Below are 27,975 nucleotides of genomic sequence, written 5' to 3' on the forward strand. Positions count from 1 at the left end.
CAGCTGGGTCAAGTCCCAGGTCAGAAAATCTGGTATGGGTTTGACACCTTGCTCCTTTTAAATGAGCAGCAAGGGATAGAGTCTCCTGCAGACTGCAGTGCTCCAAATTCCATCATTGTGGAAGGAAACACCATGCAAAATTTTGTTCTCAGTTACAACTTTGACAGCATAACTGGTCCAAAAAGATGATAGCAGGATTGGTTTGTGGGGTTTTGTTTTGGTTGTTTATTTTTCATAGGCAAGGTTATGCTATGGTATGGTGATAAATGCAAGTGGACACCTCACTACCAACAGCTTCATGTGGCCGGTGCAGCAGAGCTTCTACCCCTTGGGAATCCAGTACAGCAGAAACTCACAAATGTGACTGAAGAAAAAAAACCTCAAGAGAGTCAGAAATCTTCCTGAGCCCAGGCCTCCAGTGGGCCACAGATATGTGTATAATGCGACGTGAGATGCGCCATGTATGCTGAGCTATACTGCAGATACATTCTGGGTGCATTTTAAACTTCCTTCTGCAGTTTTCTCCCTGAACTCTGTTTCCCTTTCTTGCAGAGTTAGCCTTGGCCAGCTGCCCACTGTCCCTCAGAGCCCATCTTCCTGCACGGGGAGCTGCACACCTCCAGCAGTTGGTAGCATTCCCACCCACATTACCACAGCAACACAACATTAAATACAAGGATGCTGTGTGGGCAAAGCCCCTGCATCCTCGGGCTCCTGAGCTGCCTTTATGCAGCTGCCAGGCCCCTGGAGGAGCCTGCAGAGTTTGGGCAATTGCTCCATCTCCTTTTCCAGCTAAGCCTGGCATGTTTCTGGGACAACTAAGATAATCTGTGCAGAATGAGCAGTCAGCAGTGGTAATACCAACTTTATGCAGAGAAGATTTTTAGTGGCCATTCTACTCAGGAAGAACATAAGCTGTTTCCCCAAATATACTTCTCTGTAACCATTGACAGACACATTTGTCCATCTTATATATCTGCCTGGGCTCCACCCTTGCATTGCATAAGCCTTTCTTCCAAAGAAAATTCAACACACAGGAATTCACATGGAAGTATCTTTCAATGTGGCTCTGAGTGGAGAAGCACGTGAATAGCATGTGTATTGCTTTTGGCTTGTTTTCAGTTTATTTTTTCTTCCTTTGGACATATCTGATCTTCAGAAATTAAAGAGTGATACCGACTTCATTTCCTATTAGCTGACTACAGCTATAGATTGGACTGACATTCACTGATGTGTTAATTTGGCAAGATATCAAAAAATCAGCTAAAAAAGCTGACAGGCAGCACAGTTCCCTGGAAAACAGATTTCCTTAAATAAATCTTTTGTTTTGACAGCATGACAGCTCTGTTCAAGAACTGTATCTGTATTAGAACAGTATATTTTGATTTCTCCAAGACATGCAATTTAACTGTGCGTGACTTTTTAATTCAAAATGTGCATTTACTGGAACTTACAAAGAGTGTGTTAGATAGATTAGAAATTGATTCCCTGTTAAGTTTTAAAAGATAGGTGCTCACCAGGAGATAACTAGGGCTGTTTTCCTTGTGATCCACCTGAGACCAACCCTTAGTCTGACATGATTTAATATGTTAATTCACAATCCAAGCAAAACAAAAGAAGACTTTCCAGGCAAATTTGAGAAGTGATTAAAACAAAGTGATATTGCTAGCAGGGAATAACTCTGCTTTGAGGATGATCATTAATTTAAAAGTCTAAGTCTAAAAGAATGCCTTCTGACATGATCAAACAAAACATTTAGATTTGAAAATTAAAAAAAAAGAAAATAAACAAATGAGACTGAGAATGAGCAAGTGTCTGGGAAAACTGTTTCAGATAAAGGCTTTTTAAATAATCCTCCTAGGCAACCACCACATTTTTGTCTTCTCAAGACAGAGAGAACAGATATTTCCCACATCTTCTCATCAGCACACACATGCTGCTCTTAGACAGCAAGAATAAAATATATTATTTTTTCAATATTTTTTCAAATCTGAAATCTAAGTAAGCCATCCTGAAAGTGTGTTTGACATTTCATAGCTGAGAAACAGTGGTCAAAAACAAGCATATGAACAAAAAAACCCTACCCTCACTACAAATAACATTTTTGGTTGAAATATCTTTGTTTGGTTCTAACAGAAAGTTGATTTGCTTTTAGAATAATTGAAAAAAAAGTAATCATATACTGTGTGATAGAAAATTAAACTACAAGCACAAAAGTGTTGGGGTTTTATTTGAGGGTTTTTTGTTTGTTGGTGAGTTATTGTTTGTTTTGGTTTGGTTTTTTTGCTTGGCTTTTTGTTTGGTTGTTTTTTTGAGTTTTTAAATAAAGGCTTAGACCAGTGTATTTTTGTCATATGATCTTCTAAAGTCAATAATTAAATCAATCTATATTTGGGCCTTGGGAATCCACAAATATTACCTAAAGAAGCAGCCTAACATAAGATATTCAAAATACACAAAAAATATGAAACCATTATTAAAATAAATAATAATGCAGAGGGATAAGTGTAAAAAGATAGCTTATGTTATTTTCCTTAGAAATTTACATTTGCAAGCAGCTATTTAGGAATACTATGTGACTATGTTTAGGAATACTATGTGACATAGTTTAGAAGTCTTTATCCTTTTCTAGGAGCAACAACATATTTGATTCACTTTTTTCTTTCTAAGAGGAGTAACATGCATTGTAATGGCTAATTTACTATTTTTTTCCTTTGAAAGCCACCTCTGCCAAGGGAGCTTCTAACAGCTTCAACAAAGTTTGCTCCAAATACCCAGTGAGATAAGGCCACAGAAAATCCCAGCTCACATTTCCTTCACGGGAAGGGAAAGTACCCATCCCTGGGCTGAATAACATGACACTACAGCACTAGACCCTCAGGGTTCTATGCAAAATGTGCCAAGTGACTAACTACAGGCTAATTTTTCAATGTTCTGACCATTCTGGTGTGTCAAAAAACCCCAAACATCTAAGGTTTTCCTTGCAAGACTTTTAGGGAGACAAAGCAGAAGGCACATGGAAATGCATTGCAGATAGATGGACCTTTGGTTCAGGTATAAAGTTTTGAGTTTCTTGCTGACTTCACATCACAACAGGAAGAAAACCAACAGCACCCAACAAGTAGGTCCAGACTTCCAAAGATATACCATGCTTAGCAGAGAGAATTTTTTAAAAGACTCAGGTTTTTATTTATAAGCTTAAATCTCTAGCAGGTTGACCTTTTGGATCAATCCAAGACATCACTTAGTTTTGAGCTGAAAAGCATCACCCACTGAGGCATAATTTGACCCTTTACAGCTAGAATGGACCCATTCAGTGCTCTGTTTGTCTTTTTAACATGTCAGATACACACCCTACCTGTTTTGGGCAAGAGCTTAATACTGTAAATGCAGCAAGGCTGGTCCTCCAATTGTCCTTTCCTAAGCCCATGGGGTAACTCAGTTGACTTCAGGGGGGTCACTGCTGATTCATGTCACCAGAAGTTGTAATTAGTGGACCCAGCTCATCCATCCTGAGGTATTACATGGCTTCCTTCCTCCTATGGATTTAGTTCCTTTGGGCTTCATTTGATTTCTCTATGCAATTTTTTCAGCTCCTACAATGCTGCATGTCACATTTCTGTGAATTTGACAGCCAAACTCAGACTGAGAAATCTCTCACACACATGCAAACACAATGACACAGAGTAAGAAGTTAAATTTCATACACAAAACTGAGCAATTAGAGAGGTTCAGTGATCTTTTATGTCTTCCATAAAAGACAATTGGATGATTTTAACACACTATGACTCCCATTCTCTATTTAATGTTAAAATGAACAACACAAATAAAAAAAAAAAATCTATAATATCCATGAAATATCTAAAATATCCATGAAACAAAACTAATCATTTATATTGCTGGGGTTACAGCAAAGCTAAAAATAAAGTATTGTCAGCCTGCTTTTTAAAAAAACCTTTAACAGGACACTTGGCAACAGAAAGGAAAGTGTGGTTTGGTTGGGGTTTTTTAATAGCACAGATATTTTAACTCCAGGTTTCATTTAAACTCTGTTACAGTCAGTTGGTTATGAGCTTCTAAGTCAGCTCAACAGGACACTGTGGTAAGGATGATTTTTATCTCTCTCTTGCTTTTTGCATATACAAAGTAGGGAATAGAAAACAAGCCAAAAATGAAAATGCCTCTCCACAGGTAAACTACATTTTGCTCCAAAAGATGAACACAAAGCCCTGTGCAAAGTGATATTTTTGCAAAGAGAATAAATACAATCCTTCAATCTGGAGTAAATTTAAAATAACTTTCTCATGAAGTAAGTTAGGCCATTCAAAAAGAAATACTTATTTAGTTGAAAGGAAGCAGAGTTTTTGTTTTTTTGGACTGAATTTTGTTCTGGCAGTGCACTGAAGTGGCTTCAGGACATACCAGTTCCATTTCTACATTTGCTTAATATTTTGTTCAGACATGTCTAGTCCACACTTAGTTACCCGACTTTATTGTAGTCAGCTACATTTCTACCTTTCTGTCATACTCATCTTTAGCATGCTGGAAATCTGACTTGGTTTTTTCACTAGTATTTTAAAATATTCCCAAGCATTTTGAGAGTCAATACATACAGATTTTATTTGGTTTGTTGTCTGTATTATATTTTCTGATAATAAAAATAAAAGTTCTTGTTCACAGAGAGGTTCTGTGAAAGCGTGCTTTCATGAAGAAGGGATGGATTTGGGTATATTCCCACTGTACCCTAATTTCAGCTGATATTTGGATAAAATATCAGAAAGCCTGCCTGTCTTTTGGAAAAAGAGACATTGCATTGCTAGAAAAGCCTAAACCGTTGGTTTTAATCACGTCTTTCTTGAAAATGCTTTCTTTGCACTCCAGTCTGCTCCTTAAGTAACTAAATCAAAGCTTGCTGTTCATGTTCTCTACCATACAAGCAGCTCCACACCACAGTACTTTGCAAATACAAGCAGAAAGTCGAAGATTAAAGCAAGTTTCTTCAAGAAGCTTTTATATCAGAGTTGTGCATACAAACATCCTTTCTTTGGCTTGCAAGCACGCTAATCATATTTCAATTGCATACCTACAATATAAAGTAAATAGCTTCCTTATTTCCTTCTTTCAGCATTTCCCCTCTACTCCCTCAGTCTTTTCAATTATAGAACCTAGATCATTCCTTTCATTTCCTTCCTCTGATGTCCTGTTTTCATTCCTTATACAAAATCATATTTGGTCACTTACACTTTTCTTGAGGATAAGCACACGATAGCAGCATCTCTTGCTCCACCATGGTGCTGTCTGTTGCAGAGGTCAGTGGTCCCTTGAATAGCGCTTTAAGAAAATATTTTGGAAAGCTGAGCTCACTCATGTAGGCTTCTGATCTTCTCCAGTACTTTTGGCTTCTCTGTGTGCTGTCACATGTTATCCTCCCTCCTGAGAAACCTGTGAAACGGGTCTGGCAACACACAACTTATGTGTCAGAAGAGTTTTAATTGATTCATTGCAACAGGTACCCACCCTCATTAAAAAAAAAGCTGTTGAAAGGAGTAGTCTCTTAGCGCCTCGTTTGAAATTACAGAACCTGCCCAATGTCACAGCTGGTGCACTTTAAAGGGAAACTACTTGCTGGGTTTGCGAATACACAGGAAATCATTTCAAATCAATCTTAACATGCCAAATGAACCACAAATAGCGGTAGAGTTTGGATGCTTCTGTGCTGTGGGAATGCAGGAATCTTTCTGCTGTGCAATGAGGTGGTGAGGGCTGCCATATATCTCTCCAGGGCACGATGTCCTGTGGGACAAAGGAGCTCCACATTGCTCTACAGAGTCTTCCGTCTCCGTGATCAGTCGCTCGGATTGCTGCTGAAGGGGAAAAATTGTGTAGGCCTGATTTCTGAGGAATGCATCTTCAGGAACATGAGGTTATTAGTGCCTCAGTGCTTGCCGGGAGAATTCCTCCATGCAGCAGCCATGGAAGTGCTCTGCCTTTCAGTAACCTGTGTCTACCCACCCAAGGTTCAGTGAGGAGCCTCCAGCGCTATTCTACAAGCCCCTCTCAGATAATTTACCATTTAGCCGTTACCCCTGTGACCAAGAAGAACTACAGGTGGACCCTGATTCTGCTCCCATATCAGCTTCACATCAGGGTACATCTTGTAATACTCCCATAGCAGTTCCCTACTGCTTTTACAAGCTGGTGATACCATCTCCAAGTGAGGCTGTGCTTAGCAAGGAAGCAAAAATCAGGAGACATGGGATTTATGCCTGACTCTGCCTCTAATTTGTCCTGTCACCTTGGGCAAATTGCTTTACCTCTTGGTGTTTCTGTTTCCCCATCTCTACCACATGCATAATTACAGTTCACTTTCTTTGGGAAATGCTTTGAAATCGCTTTACAAAATGCATCATGAAAGAGGCAGCTATCATTATAGGACACTTGTAAAATATTGGGATGTGGCAGGCAATAAACACCGAGCATATGAGATTTTAGTCATATAAAGTGCTTTGTTTAAGAAGAACTTGACCTTATTGTAATAATGATTTTTAAAAAGAGATACTCCTACAGAATTTGGCAAAAGCTCAGAGTCTATTTTCACAGTGAAATGATGAGAGAAAAATCTAAATCAATTCTCACTTCTAGGATCACTATGCCCTCCTAGAAATAACAATTTCACCAGAGGCTCCTCAGTGAAAAATGATATAATATGGCAATTTCCTGCTTTTCTTTTACCTAGGGTAATAAAATATCTAATTTTACAGCCTGTGACTACTTATATTATATTCAATAGGTATAAATCCTCACCCTCATTTTCTTTCTCTCTCTTTGAAAACTGAAACTCAACAGCACTTACAAAGATGGGCTTTGTTTTACTTTATTCATGTGCAGGTAAGATCGAACAGATTGATGCAAAATTGTGTTTTCCCGAGGTTAAATTCACTCATATGAGAGCCTTATACTTCTTTTAATACTTCAGTGAACAAAATGAAAAGGGTGCCCAGAGAAGTTGTGGCTGCTCCATCACTGGAAGTGTGCAAGGTCAGATTGGTCAGTACTATAAGGAACCTGGTCTAGTGAAAAATTTGCCTGCCCACAGCAGAGGGCTTGTGTTAGATAATCTTTAAAGGTTTCTTCCAACCCAAACCATTTTGTGGTTCTGTGCATGTATTCACCCACTTCTGCAGTGCTGCTCATCAAGGAGCACTGTAAAGGGCATACACAGAACTTATTTTCCCCTGGAGATTAGAGCAAATAATTTTTCACCTGCTCTGCTTAGGAAGACAGTGGTAGCTGGGCTGTGAAAAGAGAAAGAGGATCTGCTTGGCTTTCCTGCCTGAGCTTCTGTTGCTATAACCCATGGATTTTCACCATCAGGCTGAAGATATCTCAAATGATGGCAACATTCTTGAGATGATACACTGAGGAATCATAGAAGCTTGAAAAGTAAAACAAATTTGCAAAAGCTTTCAGGACTTATATTGTTTGTGTGGTCTGTGAAGAAGCAAAGTTACTGCTTTTTCCCTCTGCATCCTCTTTCTGTAGGACAGTTCTCACTAGATATTTATTTATCCACTCTCCTGTTTATACTAAAACCCTTAACATGGGTGATAGCCCAGAGATTAGGCTGGGCAATGCTGAACTGAAGATAAATGGATGTGGAGAAATAGCTTTTTGTGAAATGCCCTTTGATTGCACTTAAAACTGACACATTCTGAAAGCTTACCTGAGTCTTGAAACATAATACTCTACATGACTTAACATGGCCAGCCAGCATTATTATAGACCAAGATAATAATGCATATAATAAATGCATAACCTACTTGCTTCTTACTCCATAATCCACTAACTTCAGAGTCATGTTCTAGGATGTCCTAAGGTTACTGCACTGACAATTTATAGTAGGAGGTAAATAACTTGGAGCTGCGAGATCAGAAACTCCTGGAAGAGCATTTGCAGAAGAATGTGTATTCATTTGCATAATCTAAATACATATAGTTGCAGTAGGTGACTTCTCAATAATCACATTCTCAAATGAAGCATATTACCAAACTCATATTGGGCATCAGATAAGCATAGTTTGAATGTCAGTGGAAAGAACTGTTACAAAAAAAGGAAAAGCTTTCTGTAGAGAGATAGTATAAAAATTGCACAGGCAATACTTTAATTTTTTTTTCTCTCTGTGTAATTCTTCCTGTGGATGAAACACGCAAGAAATTAAAACAGTTCCTCAGTCTGAAAATAAAAGGTACAGTCTGGGTTGTTTCCAACTTTTTACAGCACAGAAGTGAAAACTATTAATTTAAGCTGTGCTATTTTTTTGAGGTAACACTTGGATGAGTGAATGCATTTGATTAAACATCAAATCCTAAAAATCTGAAAACCTTCTAAGAAGTCAAGTGAACCGATACTGTCAAGTTTAGCCAGAACACCAGGAAGAGTCAAATTTACATAAAATATAATTCTGTTGCAATAATGAAATTAAGAGTATTAAGTGGTATCAGCCATGTATGTCTTTGGACAGACTCCAAACATTTAAACTGATGCATACATTTCTATGTCAGTTACTGCAAAGTGTTCAAATGACAAACATCCCATAATTGCAGTCCTCAATCTTCCAAGAGGCTTGTATCTATAATTATAACCATTGCCTGAAGAAAAAACCAAAACAAACCGGGCAATTGAAGCTTGTCTCCACTTCTGTCACTGAAGTGACAAAATAACCAAGTTGTGCTCTCATCTGCTCCCTTATAATGCTACATTTTCCCTCACCTCAATATCTTGCTGCAACCTACAATCATGAGTCATTAACTTTCTGTGGAACTGATCAAAGGCTGTTCAGTTCAAGGCTGATTTGAGAATATGCCAAAAATCTGAGGGTGGGCCCCAACTGACATTCAATGGGTCAGGCTTAAGCAACTGTTTCTTTAAACAGATTTTCCACCACAGGTAATGGCTCTGTTATCCAGTGCTATGTGAACACCAAGTCTTGAATACGTTGGCGCAGAGAGGTATGTCATGGTGTCGTCCAGACCATTTGGGTAATCTTTGCCTTTCTGTTCTAACTGAAGAACCTTAAAATGCTTAATTCAGCAGGACAGTGTTTGTTTGAAAAAAGATTTTGGGCACTACTGCACAGGTTACAGGATGGGGGCAAGCAGAGGAAAGGGAGCCAAAGCTCTCTGGAAGAGATGAAGTTCACTTGGTGAGAAACAGTGCTGAGACTACTGCTGCCTTGCCCTGGAAGCACAAAACAAACCAGGTTTCATTTGTTTTTCCAATCCACTTTTCTATCTATTTTCTCAGACAAGGGGATGAATAGTTTCCACCATGCTGTGCCCTGCAGACTCCAGGGTAACCCTGGGACCATAAAAGCCAGAGGAACTACAAAGCAATGCACAGCAATAGCAATGTTGAACATGTCACTGACTAGGAGTAAAATTAGGGGACCTGCATAGATCACCTGAAATTTATCCTAAAACAAGATTTTCTGAATATGATATTAAAATGTTGAAAATTTTGTTAGGTTATTTTCGTTGTTTGTTTGTTTTTTAAATTTAAATTAAACAACAACTCAGTATTGATTTCTCAAGATCACAAACCAAATGCCATCACATACTTTTAGACAAAATCTAGCTCAAGCATCCATTGTCAGGATAATTTCTGTGTGATGTATATCTGCTGTCAGATACAATGCAGATTTCTGAAGAGTAAAGAGTGGTAAAAAACTTAATACACTGGCTACTTCATCTGGAGTAATTTCAGTGAATGCAGCTTTAAATACCAGCCCATTCAAGACTACTGTCAAAGTTTTTCCTTCTAAACTTCCAGTTCCTTAAGGTATATGGGCAAATCCCAGCAGGTTGAAAGGACTATGGGAATGAAGTCAGCCTGCTAAGTTGCTACAGAAACCTGAAGGGCTCCAGGGACAAAAGGTTGGGAGGAAGTGATGTGCTTTCCCACTCTCTGTGAGGGTGATGCAATATGTTGTTATCCAACTTTTTTTTTTTTCCATAGCTTCAGCTTAAGGGATCAACAAACACACCTGAAGGCAGCAGGGATGTGTTTAAACAAAGGACATGTTAACAGATTCAAACCTCAGACTTAAAACAGGCAAACAAAAAGACTGCATAAAGGAAAAAGGAGGCAGTTGTAGTAATTGCAAGGGCAAAACCATGCAGAATATTGAATCCAGCAATAAACTGCTGCCAGCACACACAGATTTCCACTTAAGTCTGTAGGCTGTTTCACTGCCAAATCCTGCCTCTTGAGAGGGGCACAATCAGGTAGAACATTTTTTTAAGGATTAAGTCCTCTTTCCAACTTTTTTCTCTCCATATTTGGTTATGTTGTGGTGTGAGTGTTTGGCTGACTGGTTGGTGAGCCAAGAGGGTTGATGCTTGCATTTGCTTTTGCTGTAGGCTCCCACTTGCAGCAGTTCCCCTCACAGCCCCACTGACTGGCCTCATTACTTGCAGCTTTAAATTCCTCAGGTCTGTAGCTCTTTGTTTTGCAGTAGTGAATCATACTACTCCAGTACAGATGAAATAATGTCAGATGGAAATTGTGAGACTCCATCTTACAGCTAAAATTTCATACTCTGGAGGTGAAGATTGTTCTTGATGAAAAAAGTAGGGGGAAGTAGATATTAATGTATCAGCCCTGGAATTCTTTATAATGACAAATAAGGGCAATATACAATAAGTTCTCTTTTAATGTTCCTACATTAAACAGAAAAGGAAGGACTTTATTTGTTGTTTCCATTTAAAATGTATTGCTAGAGAGCAATATGTCCATCACTGGTTGTTCTTGTACCATTTTCCACAGTTAATCTCTGCGAATCACCCTAAAACAAAGGAGTCAAGAAGCCCAATTAATGTAGCTCAAAAAGGGAGACTAGCTGGAGAAGAGAAGGCACAGATAGATCCCTTGGCTATTGAAGCCTGTTAGGTGCCCCCTTCAGAGCACATTTGCAGCTGTTTCCATCTCTTAGAACTTCTGAGTATGCATCAGGGACCAGAAGCCTCCTCAAGTAGTACACAGTTGTAAGCAAAGCTGGCTAAACCCCCTGCTGGACATGTTCCTCTTGCTGCTTATAATTTTAAGTGATTGTCTGGAATTTAATCTATTTTTCAACTACAATTAGCATAAACTGCCACTTCCTCACCATTAGTGCTGAAATTTATTTTTGTCATGAACAAAAAAAACAGAGAGGTATAATAACAAGAGGAAGAGGGTAGTCTTGCCTATTAGTCAGTGCATGTAGCCAGGTTCTTTTAAAAAACAATAATTAAGCATAAACAGACTAGATCATAGAATCATTGAATACCCTGAATTGGAAGGCACCCACAAGGATAATTGAAGTCCAATTCCTGGCCCTGCACAGGACATCCACAAGAATCACATCATATACCTGAAAGCCTTGTACAAATGCTCTGGAGCTCAGGCAGGCTTGGTGCTGTGGCCACTCCCCTGGGGAGCCTGTTCCAGTGCCCAGCCACCGTCTGCGTGAAGAACCTTTTCCTGATATCCAACCTAAACCTCCCCTAACACAACTTCAGGCCATTCCCTTGGTCTTGTCACTGGTCACCACAGAGAAGGGATCAGTGCCTGTTTTTCCTCTTCACCTTGTGGGGATGTTGAAGACTCCAATGAGGTCTTCCCTCAATCTCTTCTCCATGCTGAACAGACCAAGTGACCTCAGCTGCTCCTCTTTTGGCTTCCTCTCAAGGCCCTTCACCATCTTTGTTGCCTTCCTTTGTACGCTCTCAAACAGTTTAATATCTTTCTTGTATCATGACAGCCGAAACTTCACGCAATATTCAAGGTGAGGCTGCCCCAGTGCAGAGCAGAGGGGAAAATCCCCTCCCTTACCTGGTTGGTCATTCTGGGCCTGATGCCCTTCAGGAGAGGTTTGCCCCTCCTGGCTGCCAGGGCACTGCTGAATCATGGTCAATTTGCCATTGACCAGGACCCCCAGGTCCCTTTCTGTGGTGCTTCTCTCAAGTGTCTAATTTCCCAGTTTGTATGTCTGTTTGTCCCATTCTGGGTACAGAATTCAGCACTTGTCTTTATTAAACTACACATGGTTGGTAGATAATTCCAATCGTTGCTGGAAATGATAGGCAGAAACTAAAGGACACACTGAGGGTACTAAATGTACAGGAGATTCCTAGCATGATTTTGTAGGTCAACTGAAAGATGGGGATTATTCCAAGTGGAGGGCAAAAATGCAACCACAAACATTCATTTAAAAAAAAAATCATAAAACTGATCATTTAGTGCACAGGAGGTTGCTCAGAGTTAGCTGGAGGGTTTAATTACCCTGCATTTCTTAGATGAGTAAGCTTCTTGACTTCTTTTCAATGTGCTGACCAGAGGACATATGTAAGCTTCACTGTATTTAGTAAATACCTTAGGGTAGATGAATTCCAAGTGACATCCACATGGTTTCATGCAGCAAAATGGTGACATGTCATCACCTCCATGTTATCATCACACAAATTGTCAACATGGCCATGTTATTCACTACTGAGTGTGATTCCTTAAAGACATGGAGTGACATTTTGTTCCTTTTTCGCCCCTGTAAGTCTCAGAAGTGTGGCTCCTTCCTAACCTAGTTTTAAGTCCCATCAATTCTTTTGTATTGACACACAGGCATGAGTCTTGCACACAGAGCAAGAAGTCCCTATTAGCTATATATTGAAATGTTATGAAAGCCTAACGCACAAGGAGTTGGCCACGAAAAGATCCTAAATAGCAAAAAAGCCCTGCTGAGGCAATTCAAATTAGGGCAATCTCTGAATAAAGCTTTAACCCTACTACATATTTGTGCCATCTTCAAGAATGAAGTGAATTTGAAGCTCCAGAGGCATTAAGCTTTATGCTTGAGGAAAGAGCTAGAAATATTCATGTACAATTCCTGTACAGTCCATGCAGACCAGCAAAGAAAATGTCTCCCAGTCAGTCACCATGACAATGGGGCATCCTCTATTTAACCACCTTACTGAGAACTGTGCAAACTAGGGGTGCAGATCAGAAGTCAGGTAAGTGCTCAGTTAGATATTTGTCATCCTTAGATGAAAGAAAGTGACGTTTGATACGCATTATCTTAGAGAACAATAGCAAGAAACTGTTTTTAAAGCTGCATAGGACCAGTATTTCAAGAAAACAAATTTTAGAGGTGTGCTAGTTGAATTTAATCAGTCTCCACTTATGTTCATTACATATAGATGATGCTCTGTCTTCACATAAGGCTCCAGATTTCTCACATCAACGTGTGCAATGCTCCATGCCTTAGCACTTTGAAGTACTGTATCCACTGATGTCTTTGCAGCTATGCACACACACACAGTTTTATATTTTCAAATGCTCTCTGCACTAGGGGATCACATCTAGTTTATAATCCACTTGGCTATGGATTTCTTTGGCATCTGTGCTTTGCCTGCTGGGAGTCAGGAGATTCAGCCAAAGATATAAATAAAAAAAACACAGTCTAGGCTTAAATTTATTTTCTTCTTTCAGGTAGATTAGATGTAAAAGTTAAACATGTTGTACAGCAGATGAGGTTGTTGGGCAAAGTCAACATGAATATTTAAAAGAGAATATTTCAATGCTTGATCTGACATTAACTTCCAAATGGTGATATACTTGTTCACATAGCTATTCAATTTAACTTCACTAACAAAGTAATTTCTATTCAGTTTTTTGCAATGATCATGCTGGTTTTATGGTAACATCTGAAGGAAATAAGAAAAATTAAAGCTCTATATTTTACATTACTTTATGTATATATACACTTAAAATATTATGTTTCAGCTTACCAAAAAGATACCATCCCTTTGTGGCTTATAAAAGGCGGTCTGTGATAAAAAGCCAGCATATACCTCTAAGTAATTCTGCTGTTAATTGCCCTGATCTTATGAATCTACATACCATGACTAAAAGTCTTACTGTTTTTTATGTAATCACACACTCCAGCATGGAGAATGAAGACATTGTCTAGTGGGATTTACAAGTGTTTTATAAAAATCTCTACAAGGATTAAATAGTCAGGGCTAATAGAATAGGCTTACAGAAGATGTTAACATTCTTTGGAAAGACATAGAAGAAGATGTTAACATTCCCTGGAAAACAAATCAAACTTGTTTATTATCCACACAAGGATGCCTTTCTGCCTATGAAGGAAGTACATCCAAAAGAAAGCACAAATATAACACTGAAGAGTTTGAAATGCACTGTCTTAAACTTTTTTCTCACAATTGGTTACTCCTTTTGACCACTATGACTTTTAAGCCACAATTCTAACCAAAATCGCTAATAACACAAGTTAGTCCATGAGTTGATGCAAGTGTTTCACTACTCTTTCTTTGATAATTCTCAGTGCCTTGTTCTTACACTGACAGTGTCAATTTTTTGTCACTTGTGGCTTTTTTATTATTTTTAAATTATTGTATTTCTTAAATAATTTATGGTTTGCAATCTGATCTTTTTTGATATGCCCCTTAGGACCAGGTACAGTAATTCAGTGAGTGTGAAAAAGAGAAGTGAAATGATGGTCCACTGGTAATTGAGAAAACAAAGGAGGTAAGATAATTAACAGGAAACTGATCCTATTCTTATTTAGCATATATTTTATGCCTTGAGAAAAAGAAACCTTTTTCTGTGTTTGCTGCTAGATGTAAAGATCAGTGATCACTGCAGTCCAAGTGCTGTGTAGCAAAGGCTTTGAAAAAAAGTGTGAGCTATCACTATGTGTTGTGCATTTCTGCTTTTGAGGCCAGGTATTCTGTTTCGTGATTTATATCAAAGTAACATTTGTTCCATTAATTATATTAAGAGTGATAAAAGCCAGATATAAAAATAATAGATAATACATCTGATGCCCTGAGCAAAGATCCACTGAAAATCCCAACCCTTTTGCAGTATGTTTTGGGTATCTTATTTCATCAGGCAGGTACCTCAGCATGTAATGTTTTTCAACAGCTAATGACATAAGCAGATGGGGCTTCTTGCTGTGAGTCAGCTCCATGTTCATGATACAACTTCATTAGCATTTTAGTCCAGGTGAGGAAGGTGTGCTGAAGTGACTCTCAGTTCCTGTACTTAGCTTTGGCCTAGGAGAGCACCAACTGGATCAAACTCCAGCCACAAAAAAAACAATCACTTCTTGGAGTAAAACAATTCCTGTGACAGATTTTGGACATGGTCTGCAGAGCCCCTGTTCTTGCTCTGCGCTGATTGCTTGTGTAGATGTGGCCTCAGAGTGCTTGGTGTCGCTACTTCAGTAAAATGTTGGTGGTTTTTTTGGTGATCAAATCACATCACCTCTGCCAGTGTATGTTTCTTTAAAACAAAAGTTCTTGAGGGGAAACAGACCATATTAATGGAGGGAAGGGTGGGCAGGATAATTAAAACAATTCAGTATCATGGAACTCACTGGGGTGTGGAGGCTGGGGGCTTTTTGATTTACCTGGTTCCAATTTCTTACAGGATTTTAGTTTTTTCTAAATATTAAGCTAAGAATAAAGTATTTTGACTTTTTAAAAAATGCATTTTAAAGTTACTCTGTTTCCAAATGAGAATATATTGCATCAAAACAAGAAAAAAAAAAAAAAGGCAAAAACCCCACCAAAAACCAAGACAATCAACCAGCTAATGAACAAAAACAATTTATAATCTAAATCTGTGTAAAAGCCTGTATGACTTTGAAATTCCAGAGTTTCTTATAGGACTACGTTTCATTTTCAAGGAAGCTCTCTTCTTATACTATTTCTGAACTGGCAGAACTATAACAGATATGATCTGTTTCAGAACAAAACCATATACTCCAATTCCTTTCAATAGCTGCTGCCACCTTGCACCCCCTCTCTCTGCTGTGAGCTAATATTTCCCAGGAATAGGTGGCAGAAAATTAACTTGTAAATCCAGTTTTGTGGTAAATGCCCAAGAAAGCTCATCTTTGCTCTCATTAATTTGTCCTCCTGCAAAAAAATTTACAGTGGTCTGCATTAATGAAATTTTGTGCATTTGCAAAGACTCAAAAGAAAACAAATTTCTTTCTCATGGTGCAGGCTCTGCTCCTTCCAAGGAAAAATGATTCTGAGCAGACAGAACAGCAAACATTCCCTTCCTTTCCTCACCTAATGCCCTGCCACCACCCACAACATTTGAACTCCTCCTAATGTCAAAAATGACAGCAGTTTCTCTTCTCAACCTGAAAGATATGGCATGAAAAACATAAGCATGAAGGTGTGTGAATCCAGGTGAGCATGGAGCTCACCTGCCCTGCCAAAGCAGTGGAAAGATTTATAGTTTCTAATTTATTTGGATTGCACCACTTTTATTGTGGTAAAAATTATATTGCTTTTTAAAACCCTGCTACTGCTGTTCCCAGACAGGAATAAGTGGATGCGTTTTTTTAGGATAGCCACATAACAGCATGCACAGTCAACTTTGTGCTTATACAACAGGTTTTGGACATTCTGGTAGAGCTTCTAAGGTCAGGAATGGGTTTTCCATGTGACCCCAGTTACAGCTGTTTGTCTGCAGGCATTTTGGTTTTATTTGGCATTGTCTTACCTCACTTTCTGCACAGCTTCACCCTCTTGCCACCCAGCAGGAAGGTTATAATTTCCAGTAGAACAAAACCCTCCTGTGATTTCAGCTTGGACACTGAGAAAGAGAAAGAGATCTTCTCAAGGAAGCAAGGACCAGAGGGGGGAAAGGTGTTCAGGATTAGGGCAGAAGCACTCAGCTGAAATGGTTCAGGCAAAGGCAACCCAAGAGAAACCAGAGAATGTTTTTGGTCATTGCACTGTGAGCAGCAGCTGACAGCTGAGGCTTGATAGCATGAATTACCACACATGAGAGGCAGTGGGATGATCTGAGGCCACAGAGGGCCTGACTCAGCCTCCTGGGCAGCAGGGGTGGAAGTGCTGGGGCTGACCTGCTGTGGCCATTTGGGTAACCCAAAGGCAATAACCTCATTTGAGCAATTCCAAGTTTTCCAACAGTTTCTTAATCTGTGGGTAGCCACTCTGTTGTGTCATGCTTTTTAGGGAGAGACACACATCTTTTCCAGGAATGGCCAACTTTCTTTTCTCCTGGTTCAGTTTCAGCAGCTCCTTTTCCTGCCTTTGCTGGGGCATGGAGATAAAGAAAGGATTATATATATGTATATATATGTTTAAAGTTGCTGTTTATACTAGAGAGAAAGGAAAAAGTTGATATATTAGCAAAAAATTACAGAACTTCCTGAAGGTCATATTAAGACATGGTTCCTGACACCAGCTTCAATTAGTGAATGGACTCTCAGATTGCTTTGGAATTCTGCCCATGTCTAAGAGATTTCTCTTAACCCTTGGCTTGAGTAGTTTTCAAAAATCAAATCGCAAATAAATAATATCAGTTTGCCAACACTGTGAGCAAAGCACGTGTTACTTTAACTCCTGCTAAAGAGCAGCCAATTACAATGCCCTGTGACTCAGTTATTCATGAACTGGTCTAATTTTCCTGTGAAAACTATAAAGAAACTTTCAAATTGCTTGCACACAAATGCTTTTTGATCAGCTCAGCTCTATTTTTGGAATGAGTTCTCATGAACACATTAGCGGTCAGTCCTTCTCATATTTATATTTTTTATTCTGTCTGAGTTTAGGGAAAGTATGTGCCATTTATAAATTGACTTATTATAGCTTTGTGTTGATCTCATATGTGGAACACATTGGTCTAAATTAGATTCCTTCATTATTTTAAATTGTAGCCCTAACAGAAGAGCTAAATACACAATTATATACTCATAATTACATGACTCTGGCCAAAGGGCAGTGGGGAGGGGTAAGATACTGAGTGAGCCAACTGGTCAAGCAACAAGAGAAGTCCTTTGTACAGCCAGCCATTTTCCCCACGGCTTCCTTGAAACCCAAAGAGCACTGTTTACATTAGAAAACCTTCTCATAGAGGAAGCCCAGGCTGGGTTATGAGCACTGGCTACCTTATATGGGGCCTTCTCCCTCTTTTCATGGCTCTGGTGATATCTGGCAGCCCTGGCTTGGCTCTGAATGTTGGACTGGCCTTTAAATGCCAGCTCCTGTCCATAATGCCCCCCTATCCCTGTGTACAGGAAAATACCTGACTGTGGCAGTGCATTACTGATGGATTTACATCACAGTGTTATGTTGGGTCTCTTTGGGTTAAAATTTATGATGTTTTTAATGAGATCTGGGATGCTTCTGCTCTGAAGAGCTGAAAACTGAGCTCAAGAAGACAAAAGCACTTGATACTTACTAGGCACCCTGAAGGATAGGTCCTGCTCGGAAAAGTCTCATGAACTGAGAGTTAATCACTCAAAGAAAAAGAGGAAAGATAGCAGCAAGATGTAGGTCGTGCTCTGGAAGAGCAGATTAGGGATGGATCATTTGCAAATGCCATCCGGCTGGCAGCCAGTCTCGCCCTCCCGGTAATGAAATAAGCTCAGCATTTGCTATCAGTATGAACAGGGTTTAAGATTATCTATAGGCTGCACTTGCAAAGCATGACTTTTCCAAAGGCACAGAATTTTTTAGCTTGTCTTCAACACACATTTAGAAGTATGATCCACAGCTATCAATATATACTGCAGTGCAGCATAGGGTAAGATGTCCATCACATTCCTTACTGAGGTAGGTAAAGAAATTTTTTTCCAAAGCTCCATTTCATCAGAATTATGAGACATTTATGATTTGTGAGGAGGTTCATAAGATAACTATACACATGCATTTATAGAATGTTCTTAAAATATATATATCATCAAAAAAGTTGGTGATGAACCCAACTCATGAAGTACTGCAAACCTCCACACTACTGCACATTTAATGAGGGAGACAGGAGAGCACAAGCTCAGATTTAACTCATGCAGTGCCTAAACTGCTTCTCAGTTAGAGCAATGCAAAGGAGATGAAAACAAGAGTCCAAATTGCAACAGACTTATTGCCCACTGTAAGTGGGAAAAAGAGATTGCAACTTGCCCTTGTAATTTGTTCCTCCCTCTTCCTATTGGGCAGGAAAAGTTACCTATATGAGTGCTTCTGCACCCCACAAAATGATAATACAGCCTCCATGCACTGAGCTCCTTGTTCTCTGGGTCTGCTCCAGCCCCAGGGCACAGCCTGAAGCAAAGGATGTGTGTTTAATTTGCGTTACCTACTCCTTTGCAACTAGAAAACCAGGCCAAAAATAATTTCCTCAGGGTCTTTCCATTGATTCTTACTTGAAGGTGCTGTAAAAATACAATACAAGATATATAAATATTCAAGCACCACTTATAGATCCACTTCTGAATAGCATGAAGAAGTGAGGAAATATAAGTGCCTAAAAAGTCAGGGCATGGATGATTACATGTGTATTCGAAGTATCAGCATTAAAAAAATAGGAAGGAAAAGGAGACCTGAAGCTTGAGTAAAGCTCTGCTGCAATAGGTAGTAACCACATCATATTTCACACACAAATCCATGAGGAAATATATACTCTCCTAAAATTCCTAGCTGTCACATTGTCAGAGGACACTGTTCCCTCCACTGCTTCTTCTTCATAAGCATCTGTAACATCACCATTTTTCTCAGCAGTTACACACACTTAGATGATAAAGATTTTCCAGCATTTCTCTGGATGCTTTGGGACACACTGACTTTGAACGAGAAGGTCTGCCTGCACCTACCTGCCAGGCAGGGGAATATCTGAGCAGGGTGAAAGGAGTGCCTGCTGTGGGAAAGCAGCAGTTCAGATGTTGGTAATCCTCCCTGCCATGAGGCAGCACCAAGGCCATCTTGTGCAAGAGCACTTTGCAGGGACCTGCGGGAGCTTTGGTTCCAGAGCACTTCTGTGTCTCGGGACAGGGAGAAGGGGTTAGAGCCTCATTTGTCAGTCAGGCTGAGCTGCTGAGAGCCAGAGGGCAGGGATTCCCACCACCCCGCCTGGGTTCACAGGGATCTGCTAAATGTCCTCAAAGGCCATGAAATCAGATGCAACAGGGAAAGGGAAGGTTGATTATCTGTGGCCCTTCTAGAAGGCCGCACTGTGCTGTTGCCTCGGGAGGAATGAAAAAGCTCCTTGGCGCACTATGTGCACTGGGTCTTATTTGATGCGTCCTTCCTTCTAAGCAGGGCCAGTTAGTCTTTTTCCCCCCTTTCCTTCAGCAGTAAAATTAGGGGTAAAATCAAGATAAAATAAAGTGTTATGGCTCAGATCAGGACAGATTAAATTGTCAGAGGTTTCTTGTCAATATAAGGAAAAATAATTGTTGTGGACAATACAAGAATTCAATCATGTTCATGGATGGTAGTGGCCAAGAGTATATTGCATTTTATGTGCTGGCATGTAAGGACATGGCACATTCTCCTGTTCATTATCAGTGAAAACTCTGATTCCATAAAAGATGAAAGAATTGCATTAATCCACTTCCCCTTCTATTTTGGAGGACATCAACATCAGTTGATATCTGATCACAAAGGGCTCAGAGGTGTGTGGTGACCCTAAGCAGAGGAAATGGAGAAAACAGGTCTCCTGGTGCCCTGACTGGAATAGTTATGCAAGAACCAGGCAAAAACCACTTCATTATCTAGGACAGGCACTGTCCCCAGGGAAGGGAAAGGCAGGGAGCTCGAGGCAAGAAGGAGAGGTGTTGTCAGGGACGGGAACATGGATGAAACGTGGCAGCAGAAGGCAGCGACCAAAGAGGCTTCTCATCTGGGAGGAGAGATGAGTAACCCTCTCCAGGTGACTCAGCCAGGCTGATCAGCAAAACTGGACAGAGCTCTGGTACCCCTCTTCTAGAAAGCAAATTCCTAATTTGTCCTGCTTCCTAATTTTTGTCAAATCCCTGAGCAGAGAGATGTCAATTGGACCCAGCAATATTTTCTGGGTGGAAAGACTGACTTGTCCAAGCTGGGAAAACTGACTTGAAGAAAATTAGGAGAGCTTGGGTAAGCTACAGGCAATTTCTGTGACAAAATTATTTGAAGGGTGGAGGTGAAAAAGGGAGACAAATATCTCAGGCAGAGTAAGCATATGGCAAGATCATGATGTACTTTTACAGCACTTAAAGAGTGATCAGACATTTTATAAAACAAATAAAAATCCATAGTTTGAGACCCTTATGCTCTAGTCAGAGGCATAACAGGATGCATGACTAAAGGAATGAAAGGCAAGAAAATGGAGATTGAAGGATATAATAGCTGTAAGTAATGTGCTGAAACAAAGACGGGACAAACTTAAATTGAAATTAAAATTCAAATAGATCATTAGGGCCATTGCAAAATCATCCAAGAAAACTGATTAAATATTCCATTTATCATACCTGAGCAAAATGTCATGTATAGCATCACTTGCAAAATGCATGAAAGGATTTCTCCCTAGGGGAATTCACAAACTGTTTCATACAGAAGGAACAGTGATGAGGTCTCAGCAAAGGGAATACAGAAACAGTGCAAAGAGCAGAGGACTGGACATCAGCATTGGCTTCTATGGACATTGTCTCACTTGTCCTCAGAAAACACAGAAAAACAAACATCATATAAATACCCATTGCACCAGTGATACATCGCTCAACTGAGGGTTTCATAAACATCAAGAGTGTTTTTGGAAGCTCTCTCTGTTGTGTCAAGCATTAGGGCTGGGCCTGTATCCTAATTTACAGAGAGATATGGGCTTGATTCTTTGTCTTGCTTCCCAGTAAATCATCTAATACCATCAAATCCATAACACAATTCTGTGTCCCAACACTACCACCACACTTCAAAAGAAAACCTAGGATGCAAAATAGCTGTTCATTAGTAATATTTTTCTCTAAAATTGAAATATTGGATGCATACAAGACCATCTTACAGGAATTTTATGCCAGAAGGTCCACTGATGTAATTGCTAATTACACAGGACCTAGATTTGGATCAGCTCTCAGGGCAATTTTATTGATTTCCTCATTCTATTTCTGATTTCTTACACTCATTCCTCACTGACTTAGCAGCAGTGAAAGTGCCAATTCCTATAAAAGTTGGGGCAGAGTAAAAGAGAGACTTCCCTCACACTCAGCACAGTCTCTGGGAGTAAATTGATCCACGTCATCATCATAGGTGAAGTAACAATGTTTGCAAAATAGGCCATCTTTCAAAAAATTTTCACTGTTCTACTTTACAAATAATATTCCAGAAGTAAACATATTTCTCAAGAAATTGGTGTATCATTCACAATTTTGTTTTCCTACAGAAACTTGCTTAGGACCCTAGGAGCTGAGAGTTCAGAACTGACAGAATAATCCGAGTAGTCCAGAAAATTGTTTCCAGTGTGGCTGAGCATGAACACACTCATTTTTGAACAGATAAGATAAATAAAACAGATAAAGCTTGCCATCTAGAGGAACTCTACAGAAATCCACTTTTCCTTCTACTGAACCCGTTCATGCAGTCAGTCATTTGAGTGTGAGCAGACCAACAAGATCAAGTGACACATTTTAGTATTGATCATAATTCACCAGGTACCAAAGAGATTGGAACAAGATGATAGAGAGATCTGCCTTCAGCTTGTTAATTTTTGCCATCCCTTCTCCCTCCTTTTGTACCCATCCCTGCTCCATCTTGCTCCTACAACTACTCCATGGTGAGATTCCCTTCCTATTGCTTTCTGCGTAATAATGAGAAGGGACAGCAGAGGGGTGAATCTCTGCCCCAACATTTTGCTGAGATGGAGTCTGGAGGCTAAGTGAGGGAAATGCCTCAAGGGACTCAAGTATAAATTCAAGACATCATTCTCTGCTCACCACAGAAAGACAGTCTTTAGACCATGAAGAACATCACAGGGGCAGAAAAGGATCCAGGCCACAAGCTATTGGAGCTGCCTGAAAAATGCAATTGATAAGGCAGGGGTAGGATGGTACAGCTGTGTCCTGCTAAAATTTCAGAGGCACACTGTAGTCTCTGGGTAGGAGATGCCTCTTGGTGGGAGCCCCAGAGCAGCCACATATGACTTGCTTGGTAAAGCTGACAGGATTTCCAACCCTGTGTGTGGCTTGGAGTGGAAGGAAGGTGGACATGGTGGTCAGGGATGAATGCATGCAGGCAGCAACGCCAAGGAAAATCAGATCTCCTGCTCTTGAGGTGAAAGCAAGCTGCCCTGGCTGTGTGCAGTCCAGTTGAGTCTGCTGGGCCACTCACCCTGGCCAAACACACAAAGTGACTCCCAGCTACTTTCTCTTGCATAAGAGTGTGTTACGTAAGCACCAGTGGTGGTGCAATTATTTGTCTGGATACAGCACTGGGCACAAGGTCAGTGACAGTGTTTGTTAAATTGCCTCAATTTCAGACCTTCGCTTCCGCCTCGAGTGCAGATGCTTCAAAGAGATTGTGAGAACATGTACCACTGTCATTTCACTGGATGGAAAGTAGTATGTCCTTCCAGCTTCAGGCCTAGCAAAAAATAATAAATAGAGCTTCTCATGAATTTTCATTACATTTGGGAGAACTTCATATAATTAAGCAAATGACCTGTCCTGCTTTCCTTGAAATCAAAAGGAGTTCTGCAGTTTACAGGAATTTAAAAAATATAAGTGTTCATTTTGCTTTTGCCTTTTCCCAGTCACACTGATATCAGAAGAGTCACGTCAATGGAAGTCAGTGAGATGCTACCAACTTAGACTAGGGGCGAACACGACTGATCGTGAGCTGTCATCCCTCAGGCTTATTATGAACTCTCATCAGTTCAAGGGTTCTTCTGAGCTCACTTTTAGGGATCAGTGTAGTTAATCCTGCAAACCTAATTCTTAGCCTTAAAATTACATACCTAAGTACCTATGTTTAACTTCTGAATTACCACTCCTTTGTGCTGGGAAACTGATAACAATTAGATGAGTTGTCCCCAGAACAGTGCTGGCCTCATATTTCACCCATCTTGCTGTACTCTGTTGTTTAATCATACCTCACTGCTTTTAATGAGACTCATTTGTCTTACTCTCAAGTTTCATAGTATTTCCTGCTTTACTGACTTTTGTGATGAAAGCAATAGAAACACTGCTAATTGATGCCTTTCAGGTGACATTACCCCTTGCAAGAGCATCAATCAGTGATGGTAAACATTCGTCTGATAAGAATTTTCCTTTTTATATTCCACTTTGGAAATTTAAAAATAGCTAAAGCTCTGCTGATAAAGGATGAGCAATACAAAGCCTTTATCTGAGAAATTACCAGGATAGGGAGCATAGTAACAGAAGTCTCTCAGACCCCTGGTGGCATGGTGGTGATTATAAGACCAAGTTAAGCAGACTGACAAAACCCTTTCATCAAGAGGTGCCCTTTGCACATTAAATTACATGAGCATAAGCCTGTGAACACAGTGTCTGTAATAGTCTGTATGCACTGTCAGACTGGGTCAGCTCAGGGACAGCAAGAGTCCCCAAGTTCAGCTATTAGTTGAAAAATAATCACCTTGGTCTTTGGTCCACATCAGTTACCTGGCAGAAAGTAAAAATCTAGGAGAAAATAGTGGATCTGACTGACTGAGCTGTCCAGGCTTGTGCAGAAGCAGACTGACCACTTTGGTCCTTAGTCAAAGTAGTTACTGCTGCTTTTTGTGCCAAATGGAGAATGATCCTGATTGTCACATACAGAGAGCTGTGTGTTTTCAAGAGTACTTGTCCTTAGGTTCAGGCATGAGGGCACTGATATGCCACAGTTGCCCTGAGTAGTGTCCCAAGACCCTCCTCTGTCCATGCTCAGCCCAAGGGACTGTCTCAGCTCCATCTTGGCACTCCATTCAGCACTGCCCTCTGCTGCAACAGGCTGGGGATGAAGAAGGCTGGAGCTAGGCGACCCTTTTTGATGCCTTTGTCACCTGCCAAGTGATGCACTGCTATATTTGGTGCTGAGGGAAATATTTGATAACATCTCAAGGACTCTTCTCCCTCCATTTTGCTGCTCTTCTCTAATACACGAGGATGATGTTCATCCTTGAGATCAACTGCACACCACTGCAAATATTGAAGTCTTGGGAATCTTCTAATCATCTGCTGGAACTGACTTTGTACAACTCCTCTGTAGCTCAGCTAGATAACATGCAAATGAGGATATCCCCTCAAAGGGAAGAAGAGCCCATGGAAGCAAGAAATGTTGACTGACTTACTAACAACCTCTGCCTGGTAATAAAAGACTTGGCTGCAAGGATTTTCACATTCAACCTCAGCTGCTATGCTTGCCACATTAATCTAATACAACAGAAAAAAAAAATTGAAAGTAAAAAAATTAGGAATTAGTTTGAGCTCTTCCACCTCAGCAGACAAAGAATATAGGTTCTAACATATTCTCAACTTCTTTACAATACAAACACTGATCCTGGTTCAACATCACCTTGGAATTCATGTAGATTATTCATCACTTAAGCATGGGGATTTCAGAATGATACTCGATGGAAGGTTCTCTGCTCCCATGCGATTATAGCTTTTATATGTTGCACTGGGACAAATAAATATGCCAGGCACCAGGGAAAGAAAAATGAGGCTGCTCAGCAGTTCAGGCCTTATTTTGTTCCTGTGATTGCCTGAAAATCTCATTGACCTATTCTGCATGATTCACACTTTTTGCACTGTACATGCTAAAGAGAGAAGCACAAAGATACATTTGTGAACAGCTGTCAACTTTTTCTTGCCTGCTGGCAGTGAAACAGCTGATTAACTGCTTTCAGATGCGGCTCATTTAGTAAATTAGGAAGTGGTACATCTTTGTCTAAAGTTTCAGAAGTATTTGGGCTGCATGGATATTTGACTGTTGCACTGTTCAATCAACCCAATTTTTATTGAGTGTTCAGCTCATACTTCTAGAAAATCAAATTTGTTAAGTATCCAAAACTGGGCATGCCTCAGTTGCATAGCAACTTTATGAATATTGTGGAGATCCATTTAGAACATATTGAGGGAAGCAAATATGATTACCACCAACCTAGAGAGGAAATGTGAGTTTACTCAGCAAAGACGAGATTAGTTCTGCAGCTGACTTAATTCAGACCAAGATTTTGATCACATTCCAGTCTTGCAAAGAATGTACTAAACACCCCCTCTCTCCCCATCCTTTAAAATAAACTCCCAATTTTTCCTTGATTAAAACAAAAGGAGAATCAGACAGAAAGACAAGAATAATAGACTTAAACCCTGAACTCAGTTTAAGGTTCCATTTAAAACTAAATGCAGAGGAACTCCCTGAGGAGCAAAAATGGATGTATCACAGCCAAGTCTCTAAACTGACAATAATGTAGCTCTTTTGACCACCTTGCCAAGGAAATGATGCCTGCATGAACTGTGTCACAAAATGATGCCTTTCTCACTCATTCACCAAAATAACAGGTGAGAGAATGCTATCCAGTCCTATAAGTCAGTCAGTGATTTTATTTTATTTATTTATTTATTTATTTATTTTTGAGTTCTCTGGTTCAAATCCTTCAGCATTCAGCTGGAGAATTCAGAATATTTGAAGTCATGATGATACTTCTCACTGGAGAGGAAGGTCTGAGGATTGCAGCACATGATGTATGAGGTGATGCTGAGGAAGTGGGTTTCTTCAGTCTAGAGAAGAGAAAGCAAAGGGCAGGGGGTACAATTACCTATGGACCAGAGACAGAGACTAGTCTTCAAAAGATGCACAGTGAAAGGATAAGAAGCAGCAGCCTGAAGTTAAATTTCAATCTAAAGAAGGAGTTCTTAATCAGAGGTTGGGAAAACAAAGGAAGAGGTTGCCCAGAAACATTGTTGGAGAGACTCAAACTCAATTGGATACAGCCTGAGAGACCTGATCTAGCCCTGAAGCTTGAAGCAGTGTTTTGAACTAGACGACCTTCAGTCCCTTCAAACACAGTTACCCTGACATTGACAGCTCCTTTACCAAGAGGCAAACCAAAAATTAATGAATGCTAGTAGCATGCAAAATTTCCCTTGAATGAATTAATGTAAAGCCCATCATACAAATTTTTAAAAATGTATTAGGTTGCTATTGCATAGCAATATTTTGGCTCATTAAATGAGAAAACAACAGGCTTATACTGAAAAAGGATTCACACTGAAATATACAGCTCTCCAATCTCATAATTTTTTCATCCAGCTTTGCTTTTAGACAGAAATGAGAAATAGCTGAAAGATAGAGGGGAGATTTCACTTTTAAAGCAGCATTTCCCCATTCTCAAGTCCATTCATGAATCTGTAGTTGCATTTTCAGATGGATTACTGGGCTCATGGCTCCTATTGCCCTAAGGGCACCAAGGGATCTTGTTCTACTTACAGGCTCTTAAAAGGCTTAATCTCCTCTGTCATTCATGTTCAGACATCCTCTTCCTGCCAGATGCAGTTATTTCTTCCACAGAAAATCCAGGTTAAGAAAGGCTGAGTGTATGTCACAATAATGCCAGCATCAAGAGGTCAAAAATCATGATATTTCTGAACCAATAAGTCTTGCCATAGCTAGAAAGCTTTTCAGCTTTTCATTGCAGTATTAAGGGCAGAATTTTCCTCTTTCTGAGAAAGAATGTGTTTCTCTGTGAGGCCTTCCCTTATGATTTTAAGGTTTGCTCTGTCATATAACTACACATTGATTAGCAACTTTATCTCCATGCCCACATCCAGCATGAGTATCTCTGTCAATAATAAACTGATAACAACACTATTTCAGTGATTTCAAAACATGATCTGGCAGTTAGGGGGCTGTAAAATCAAGAACTGGTAAGACAAATTGTGGTTTGGATATTCAAAACCCAAGAAATTGCTTGTATTTATATTAATGCATTCTAGAAGGCTTAGATCATTTTGTTTAGTTCTGTTATTCACTTTTATACTTATTTTCATATTATTTTAAACTTAATTTTCTTCCTACAGAGAAAGCTGTAGAAAATCAAAGTATGCTGTTTTCATTTAAAAAATTCCATTATTTTGCTGTATTCTGGCACTTTCCATCTGATACCACTTTGCCTCTCAATCTC

General features: G+C 39.8%; 1 protein-coding gene across 3 annotated transcripts in view; it reads right to left on the reverse strand.

The window, feature by feature from the left end:
- PTPN3 (protein tyrosine phosphatase non-receptor type 3) overlaps positions 1–5,502 on the reverse strand; it is a 158,940-nt gene extending 153,438 nt beyond the window's left edge. Inside the window, exon 1 of one of the 3 annotated variants that reach the window (XM_085571780.1) lies at positions 5,242–5,502. In XM_085571780.1, the coding sequence (XP_085427906.1) occupies positions 5,242–5,368 (127 nt within the window). In that variant the 5' untranslated portion in view covers positions 5,369–5,502. The remainder of the gene's footprint in view (positions 1–5,241) is intronic. The other 2 variants (XM_085571779.1, XM_085571781.1) reach the window with 2 other exon arrangements.
- Positions 5,503–27,975: the final 22,473 nt, after the last annotated feature.

This window comes from Lonchura striata, chromosome 2 (assembly GCF_050655825.1).
Source record: "Lonchura striata isolate lonStrDom1 chromosome 2, ASM5065582v1, whole genome shotgun sequence".
NCBI classification, from domain to species: Eukaryota; Metazoa; Chordata; class Aves; order Passeriformes; family Estrildidae; genus Lonchura; species Lonchura striata.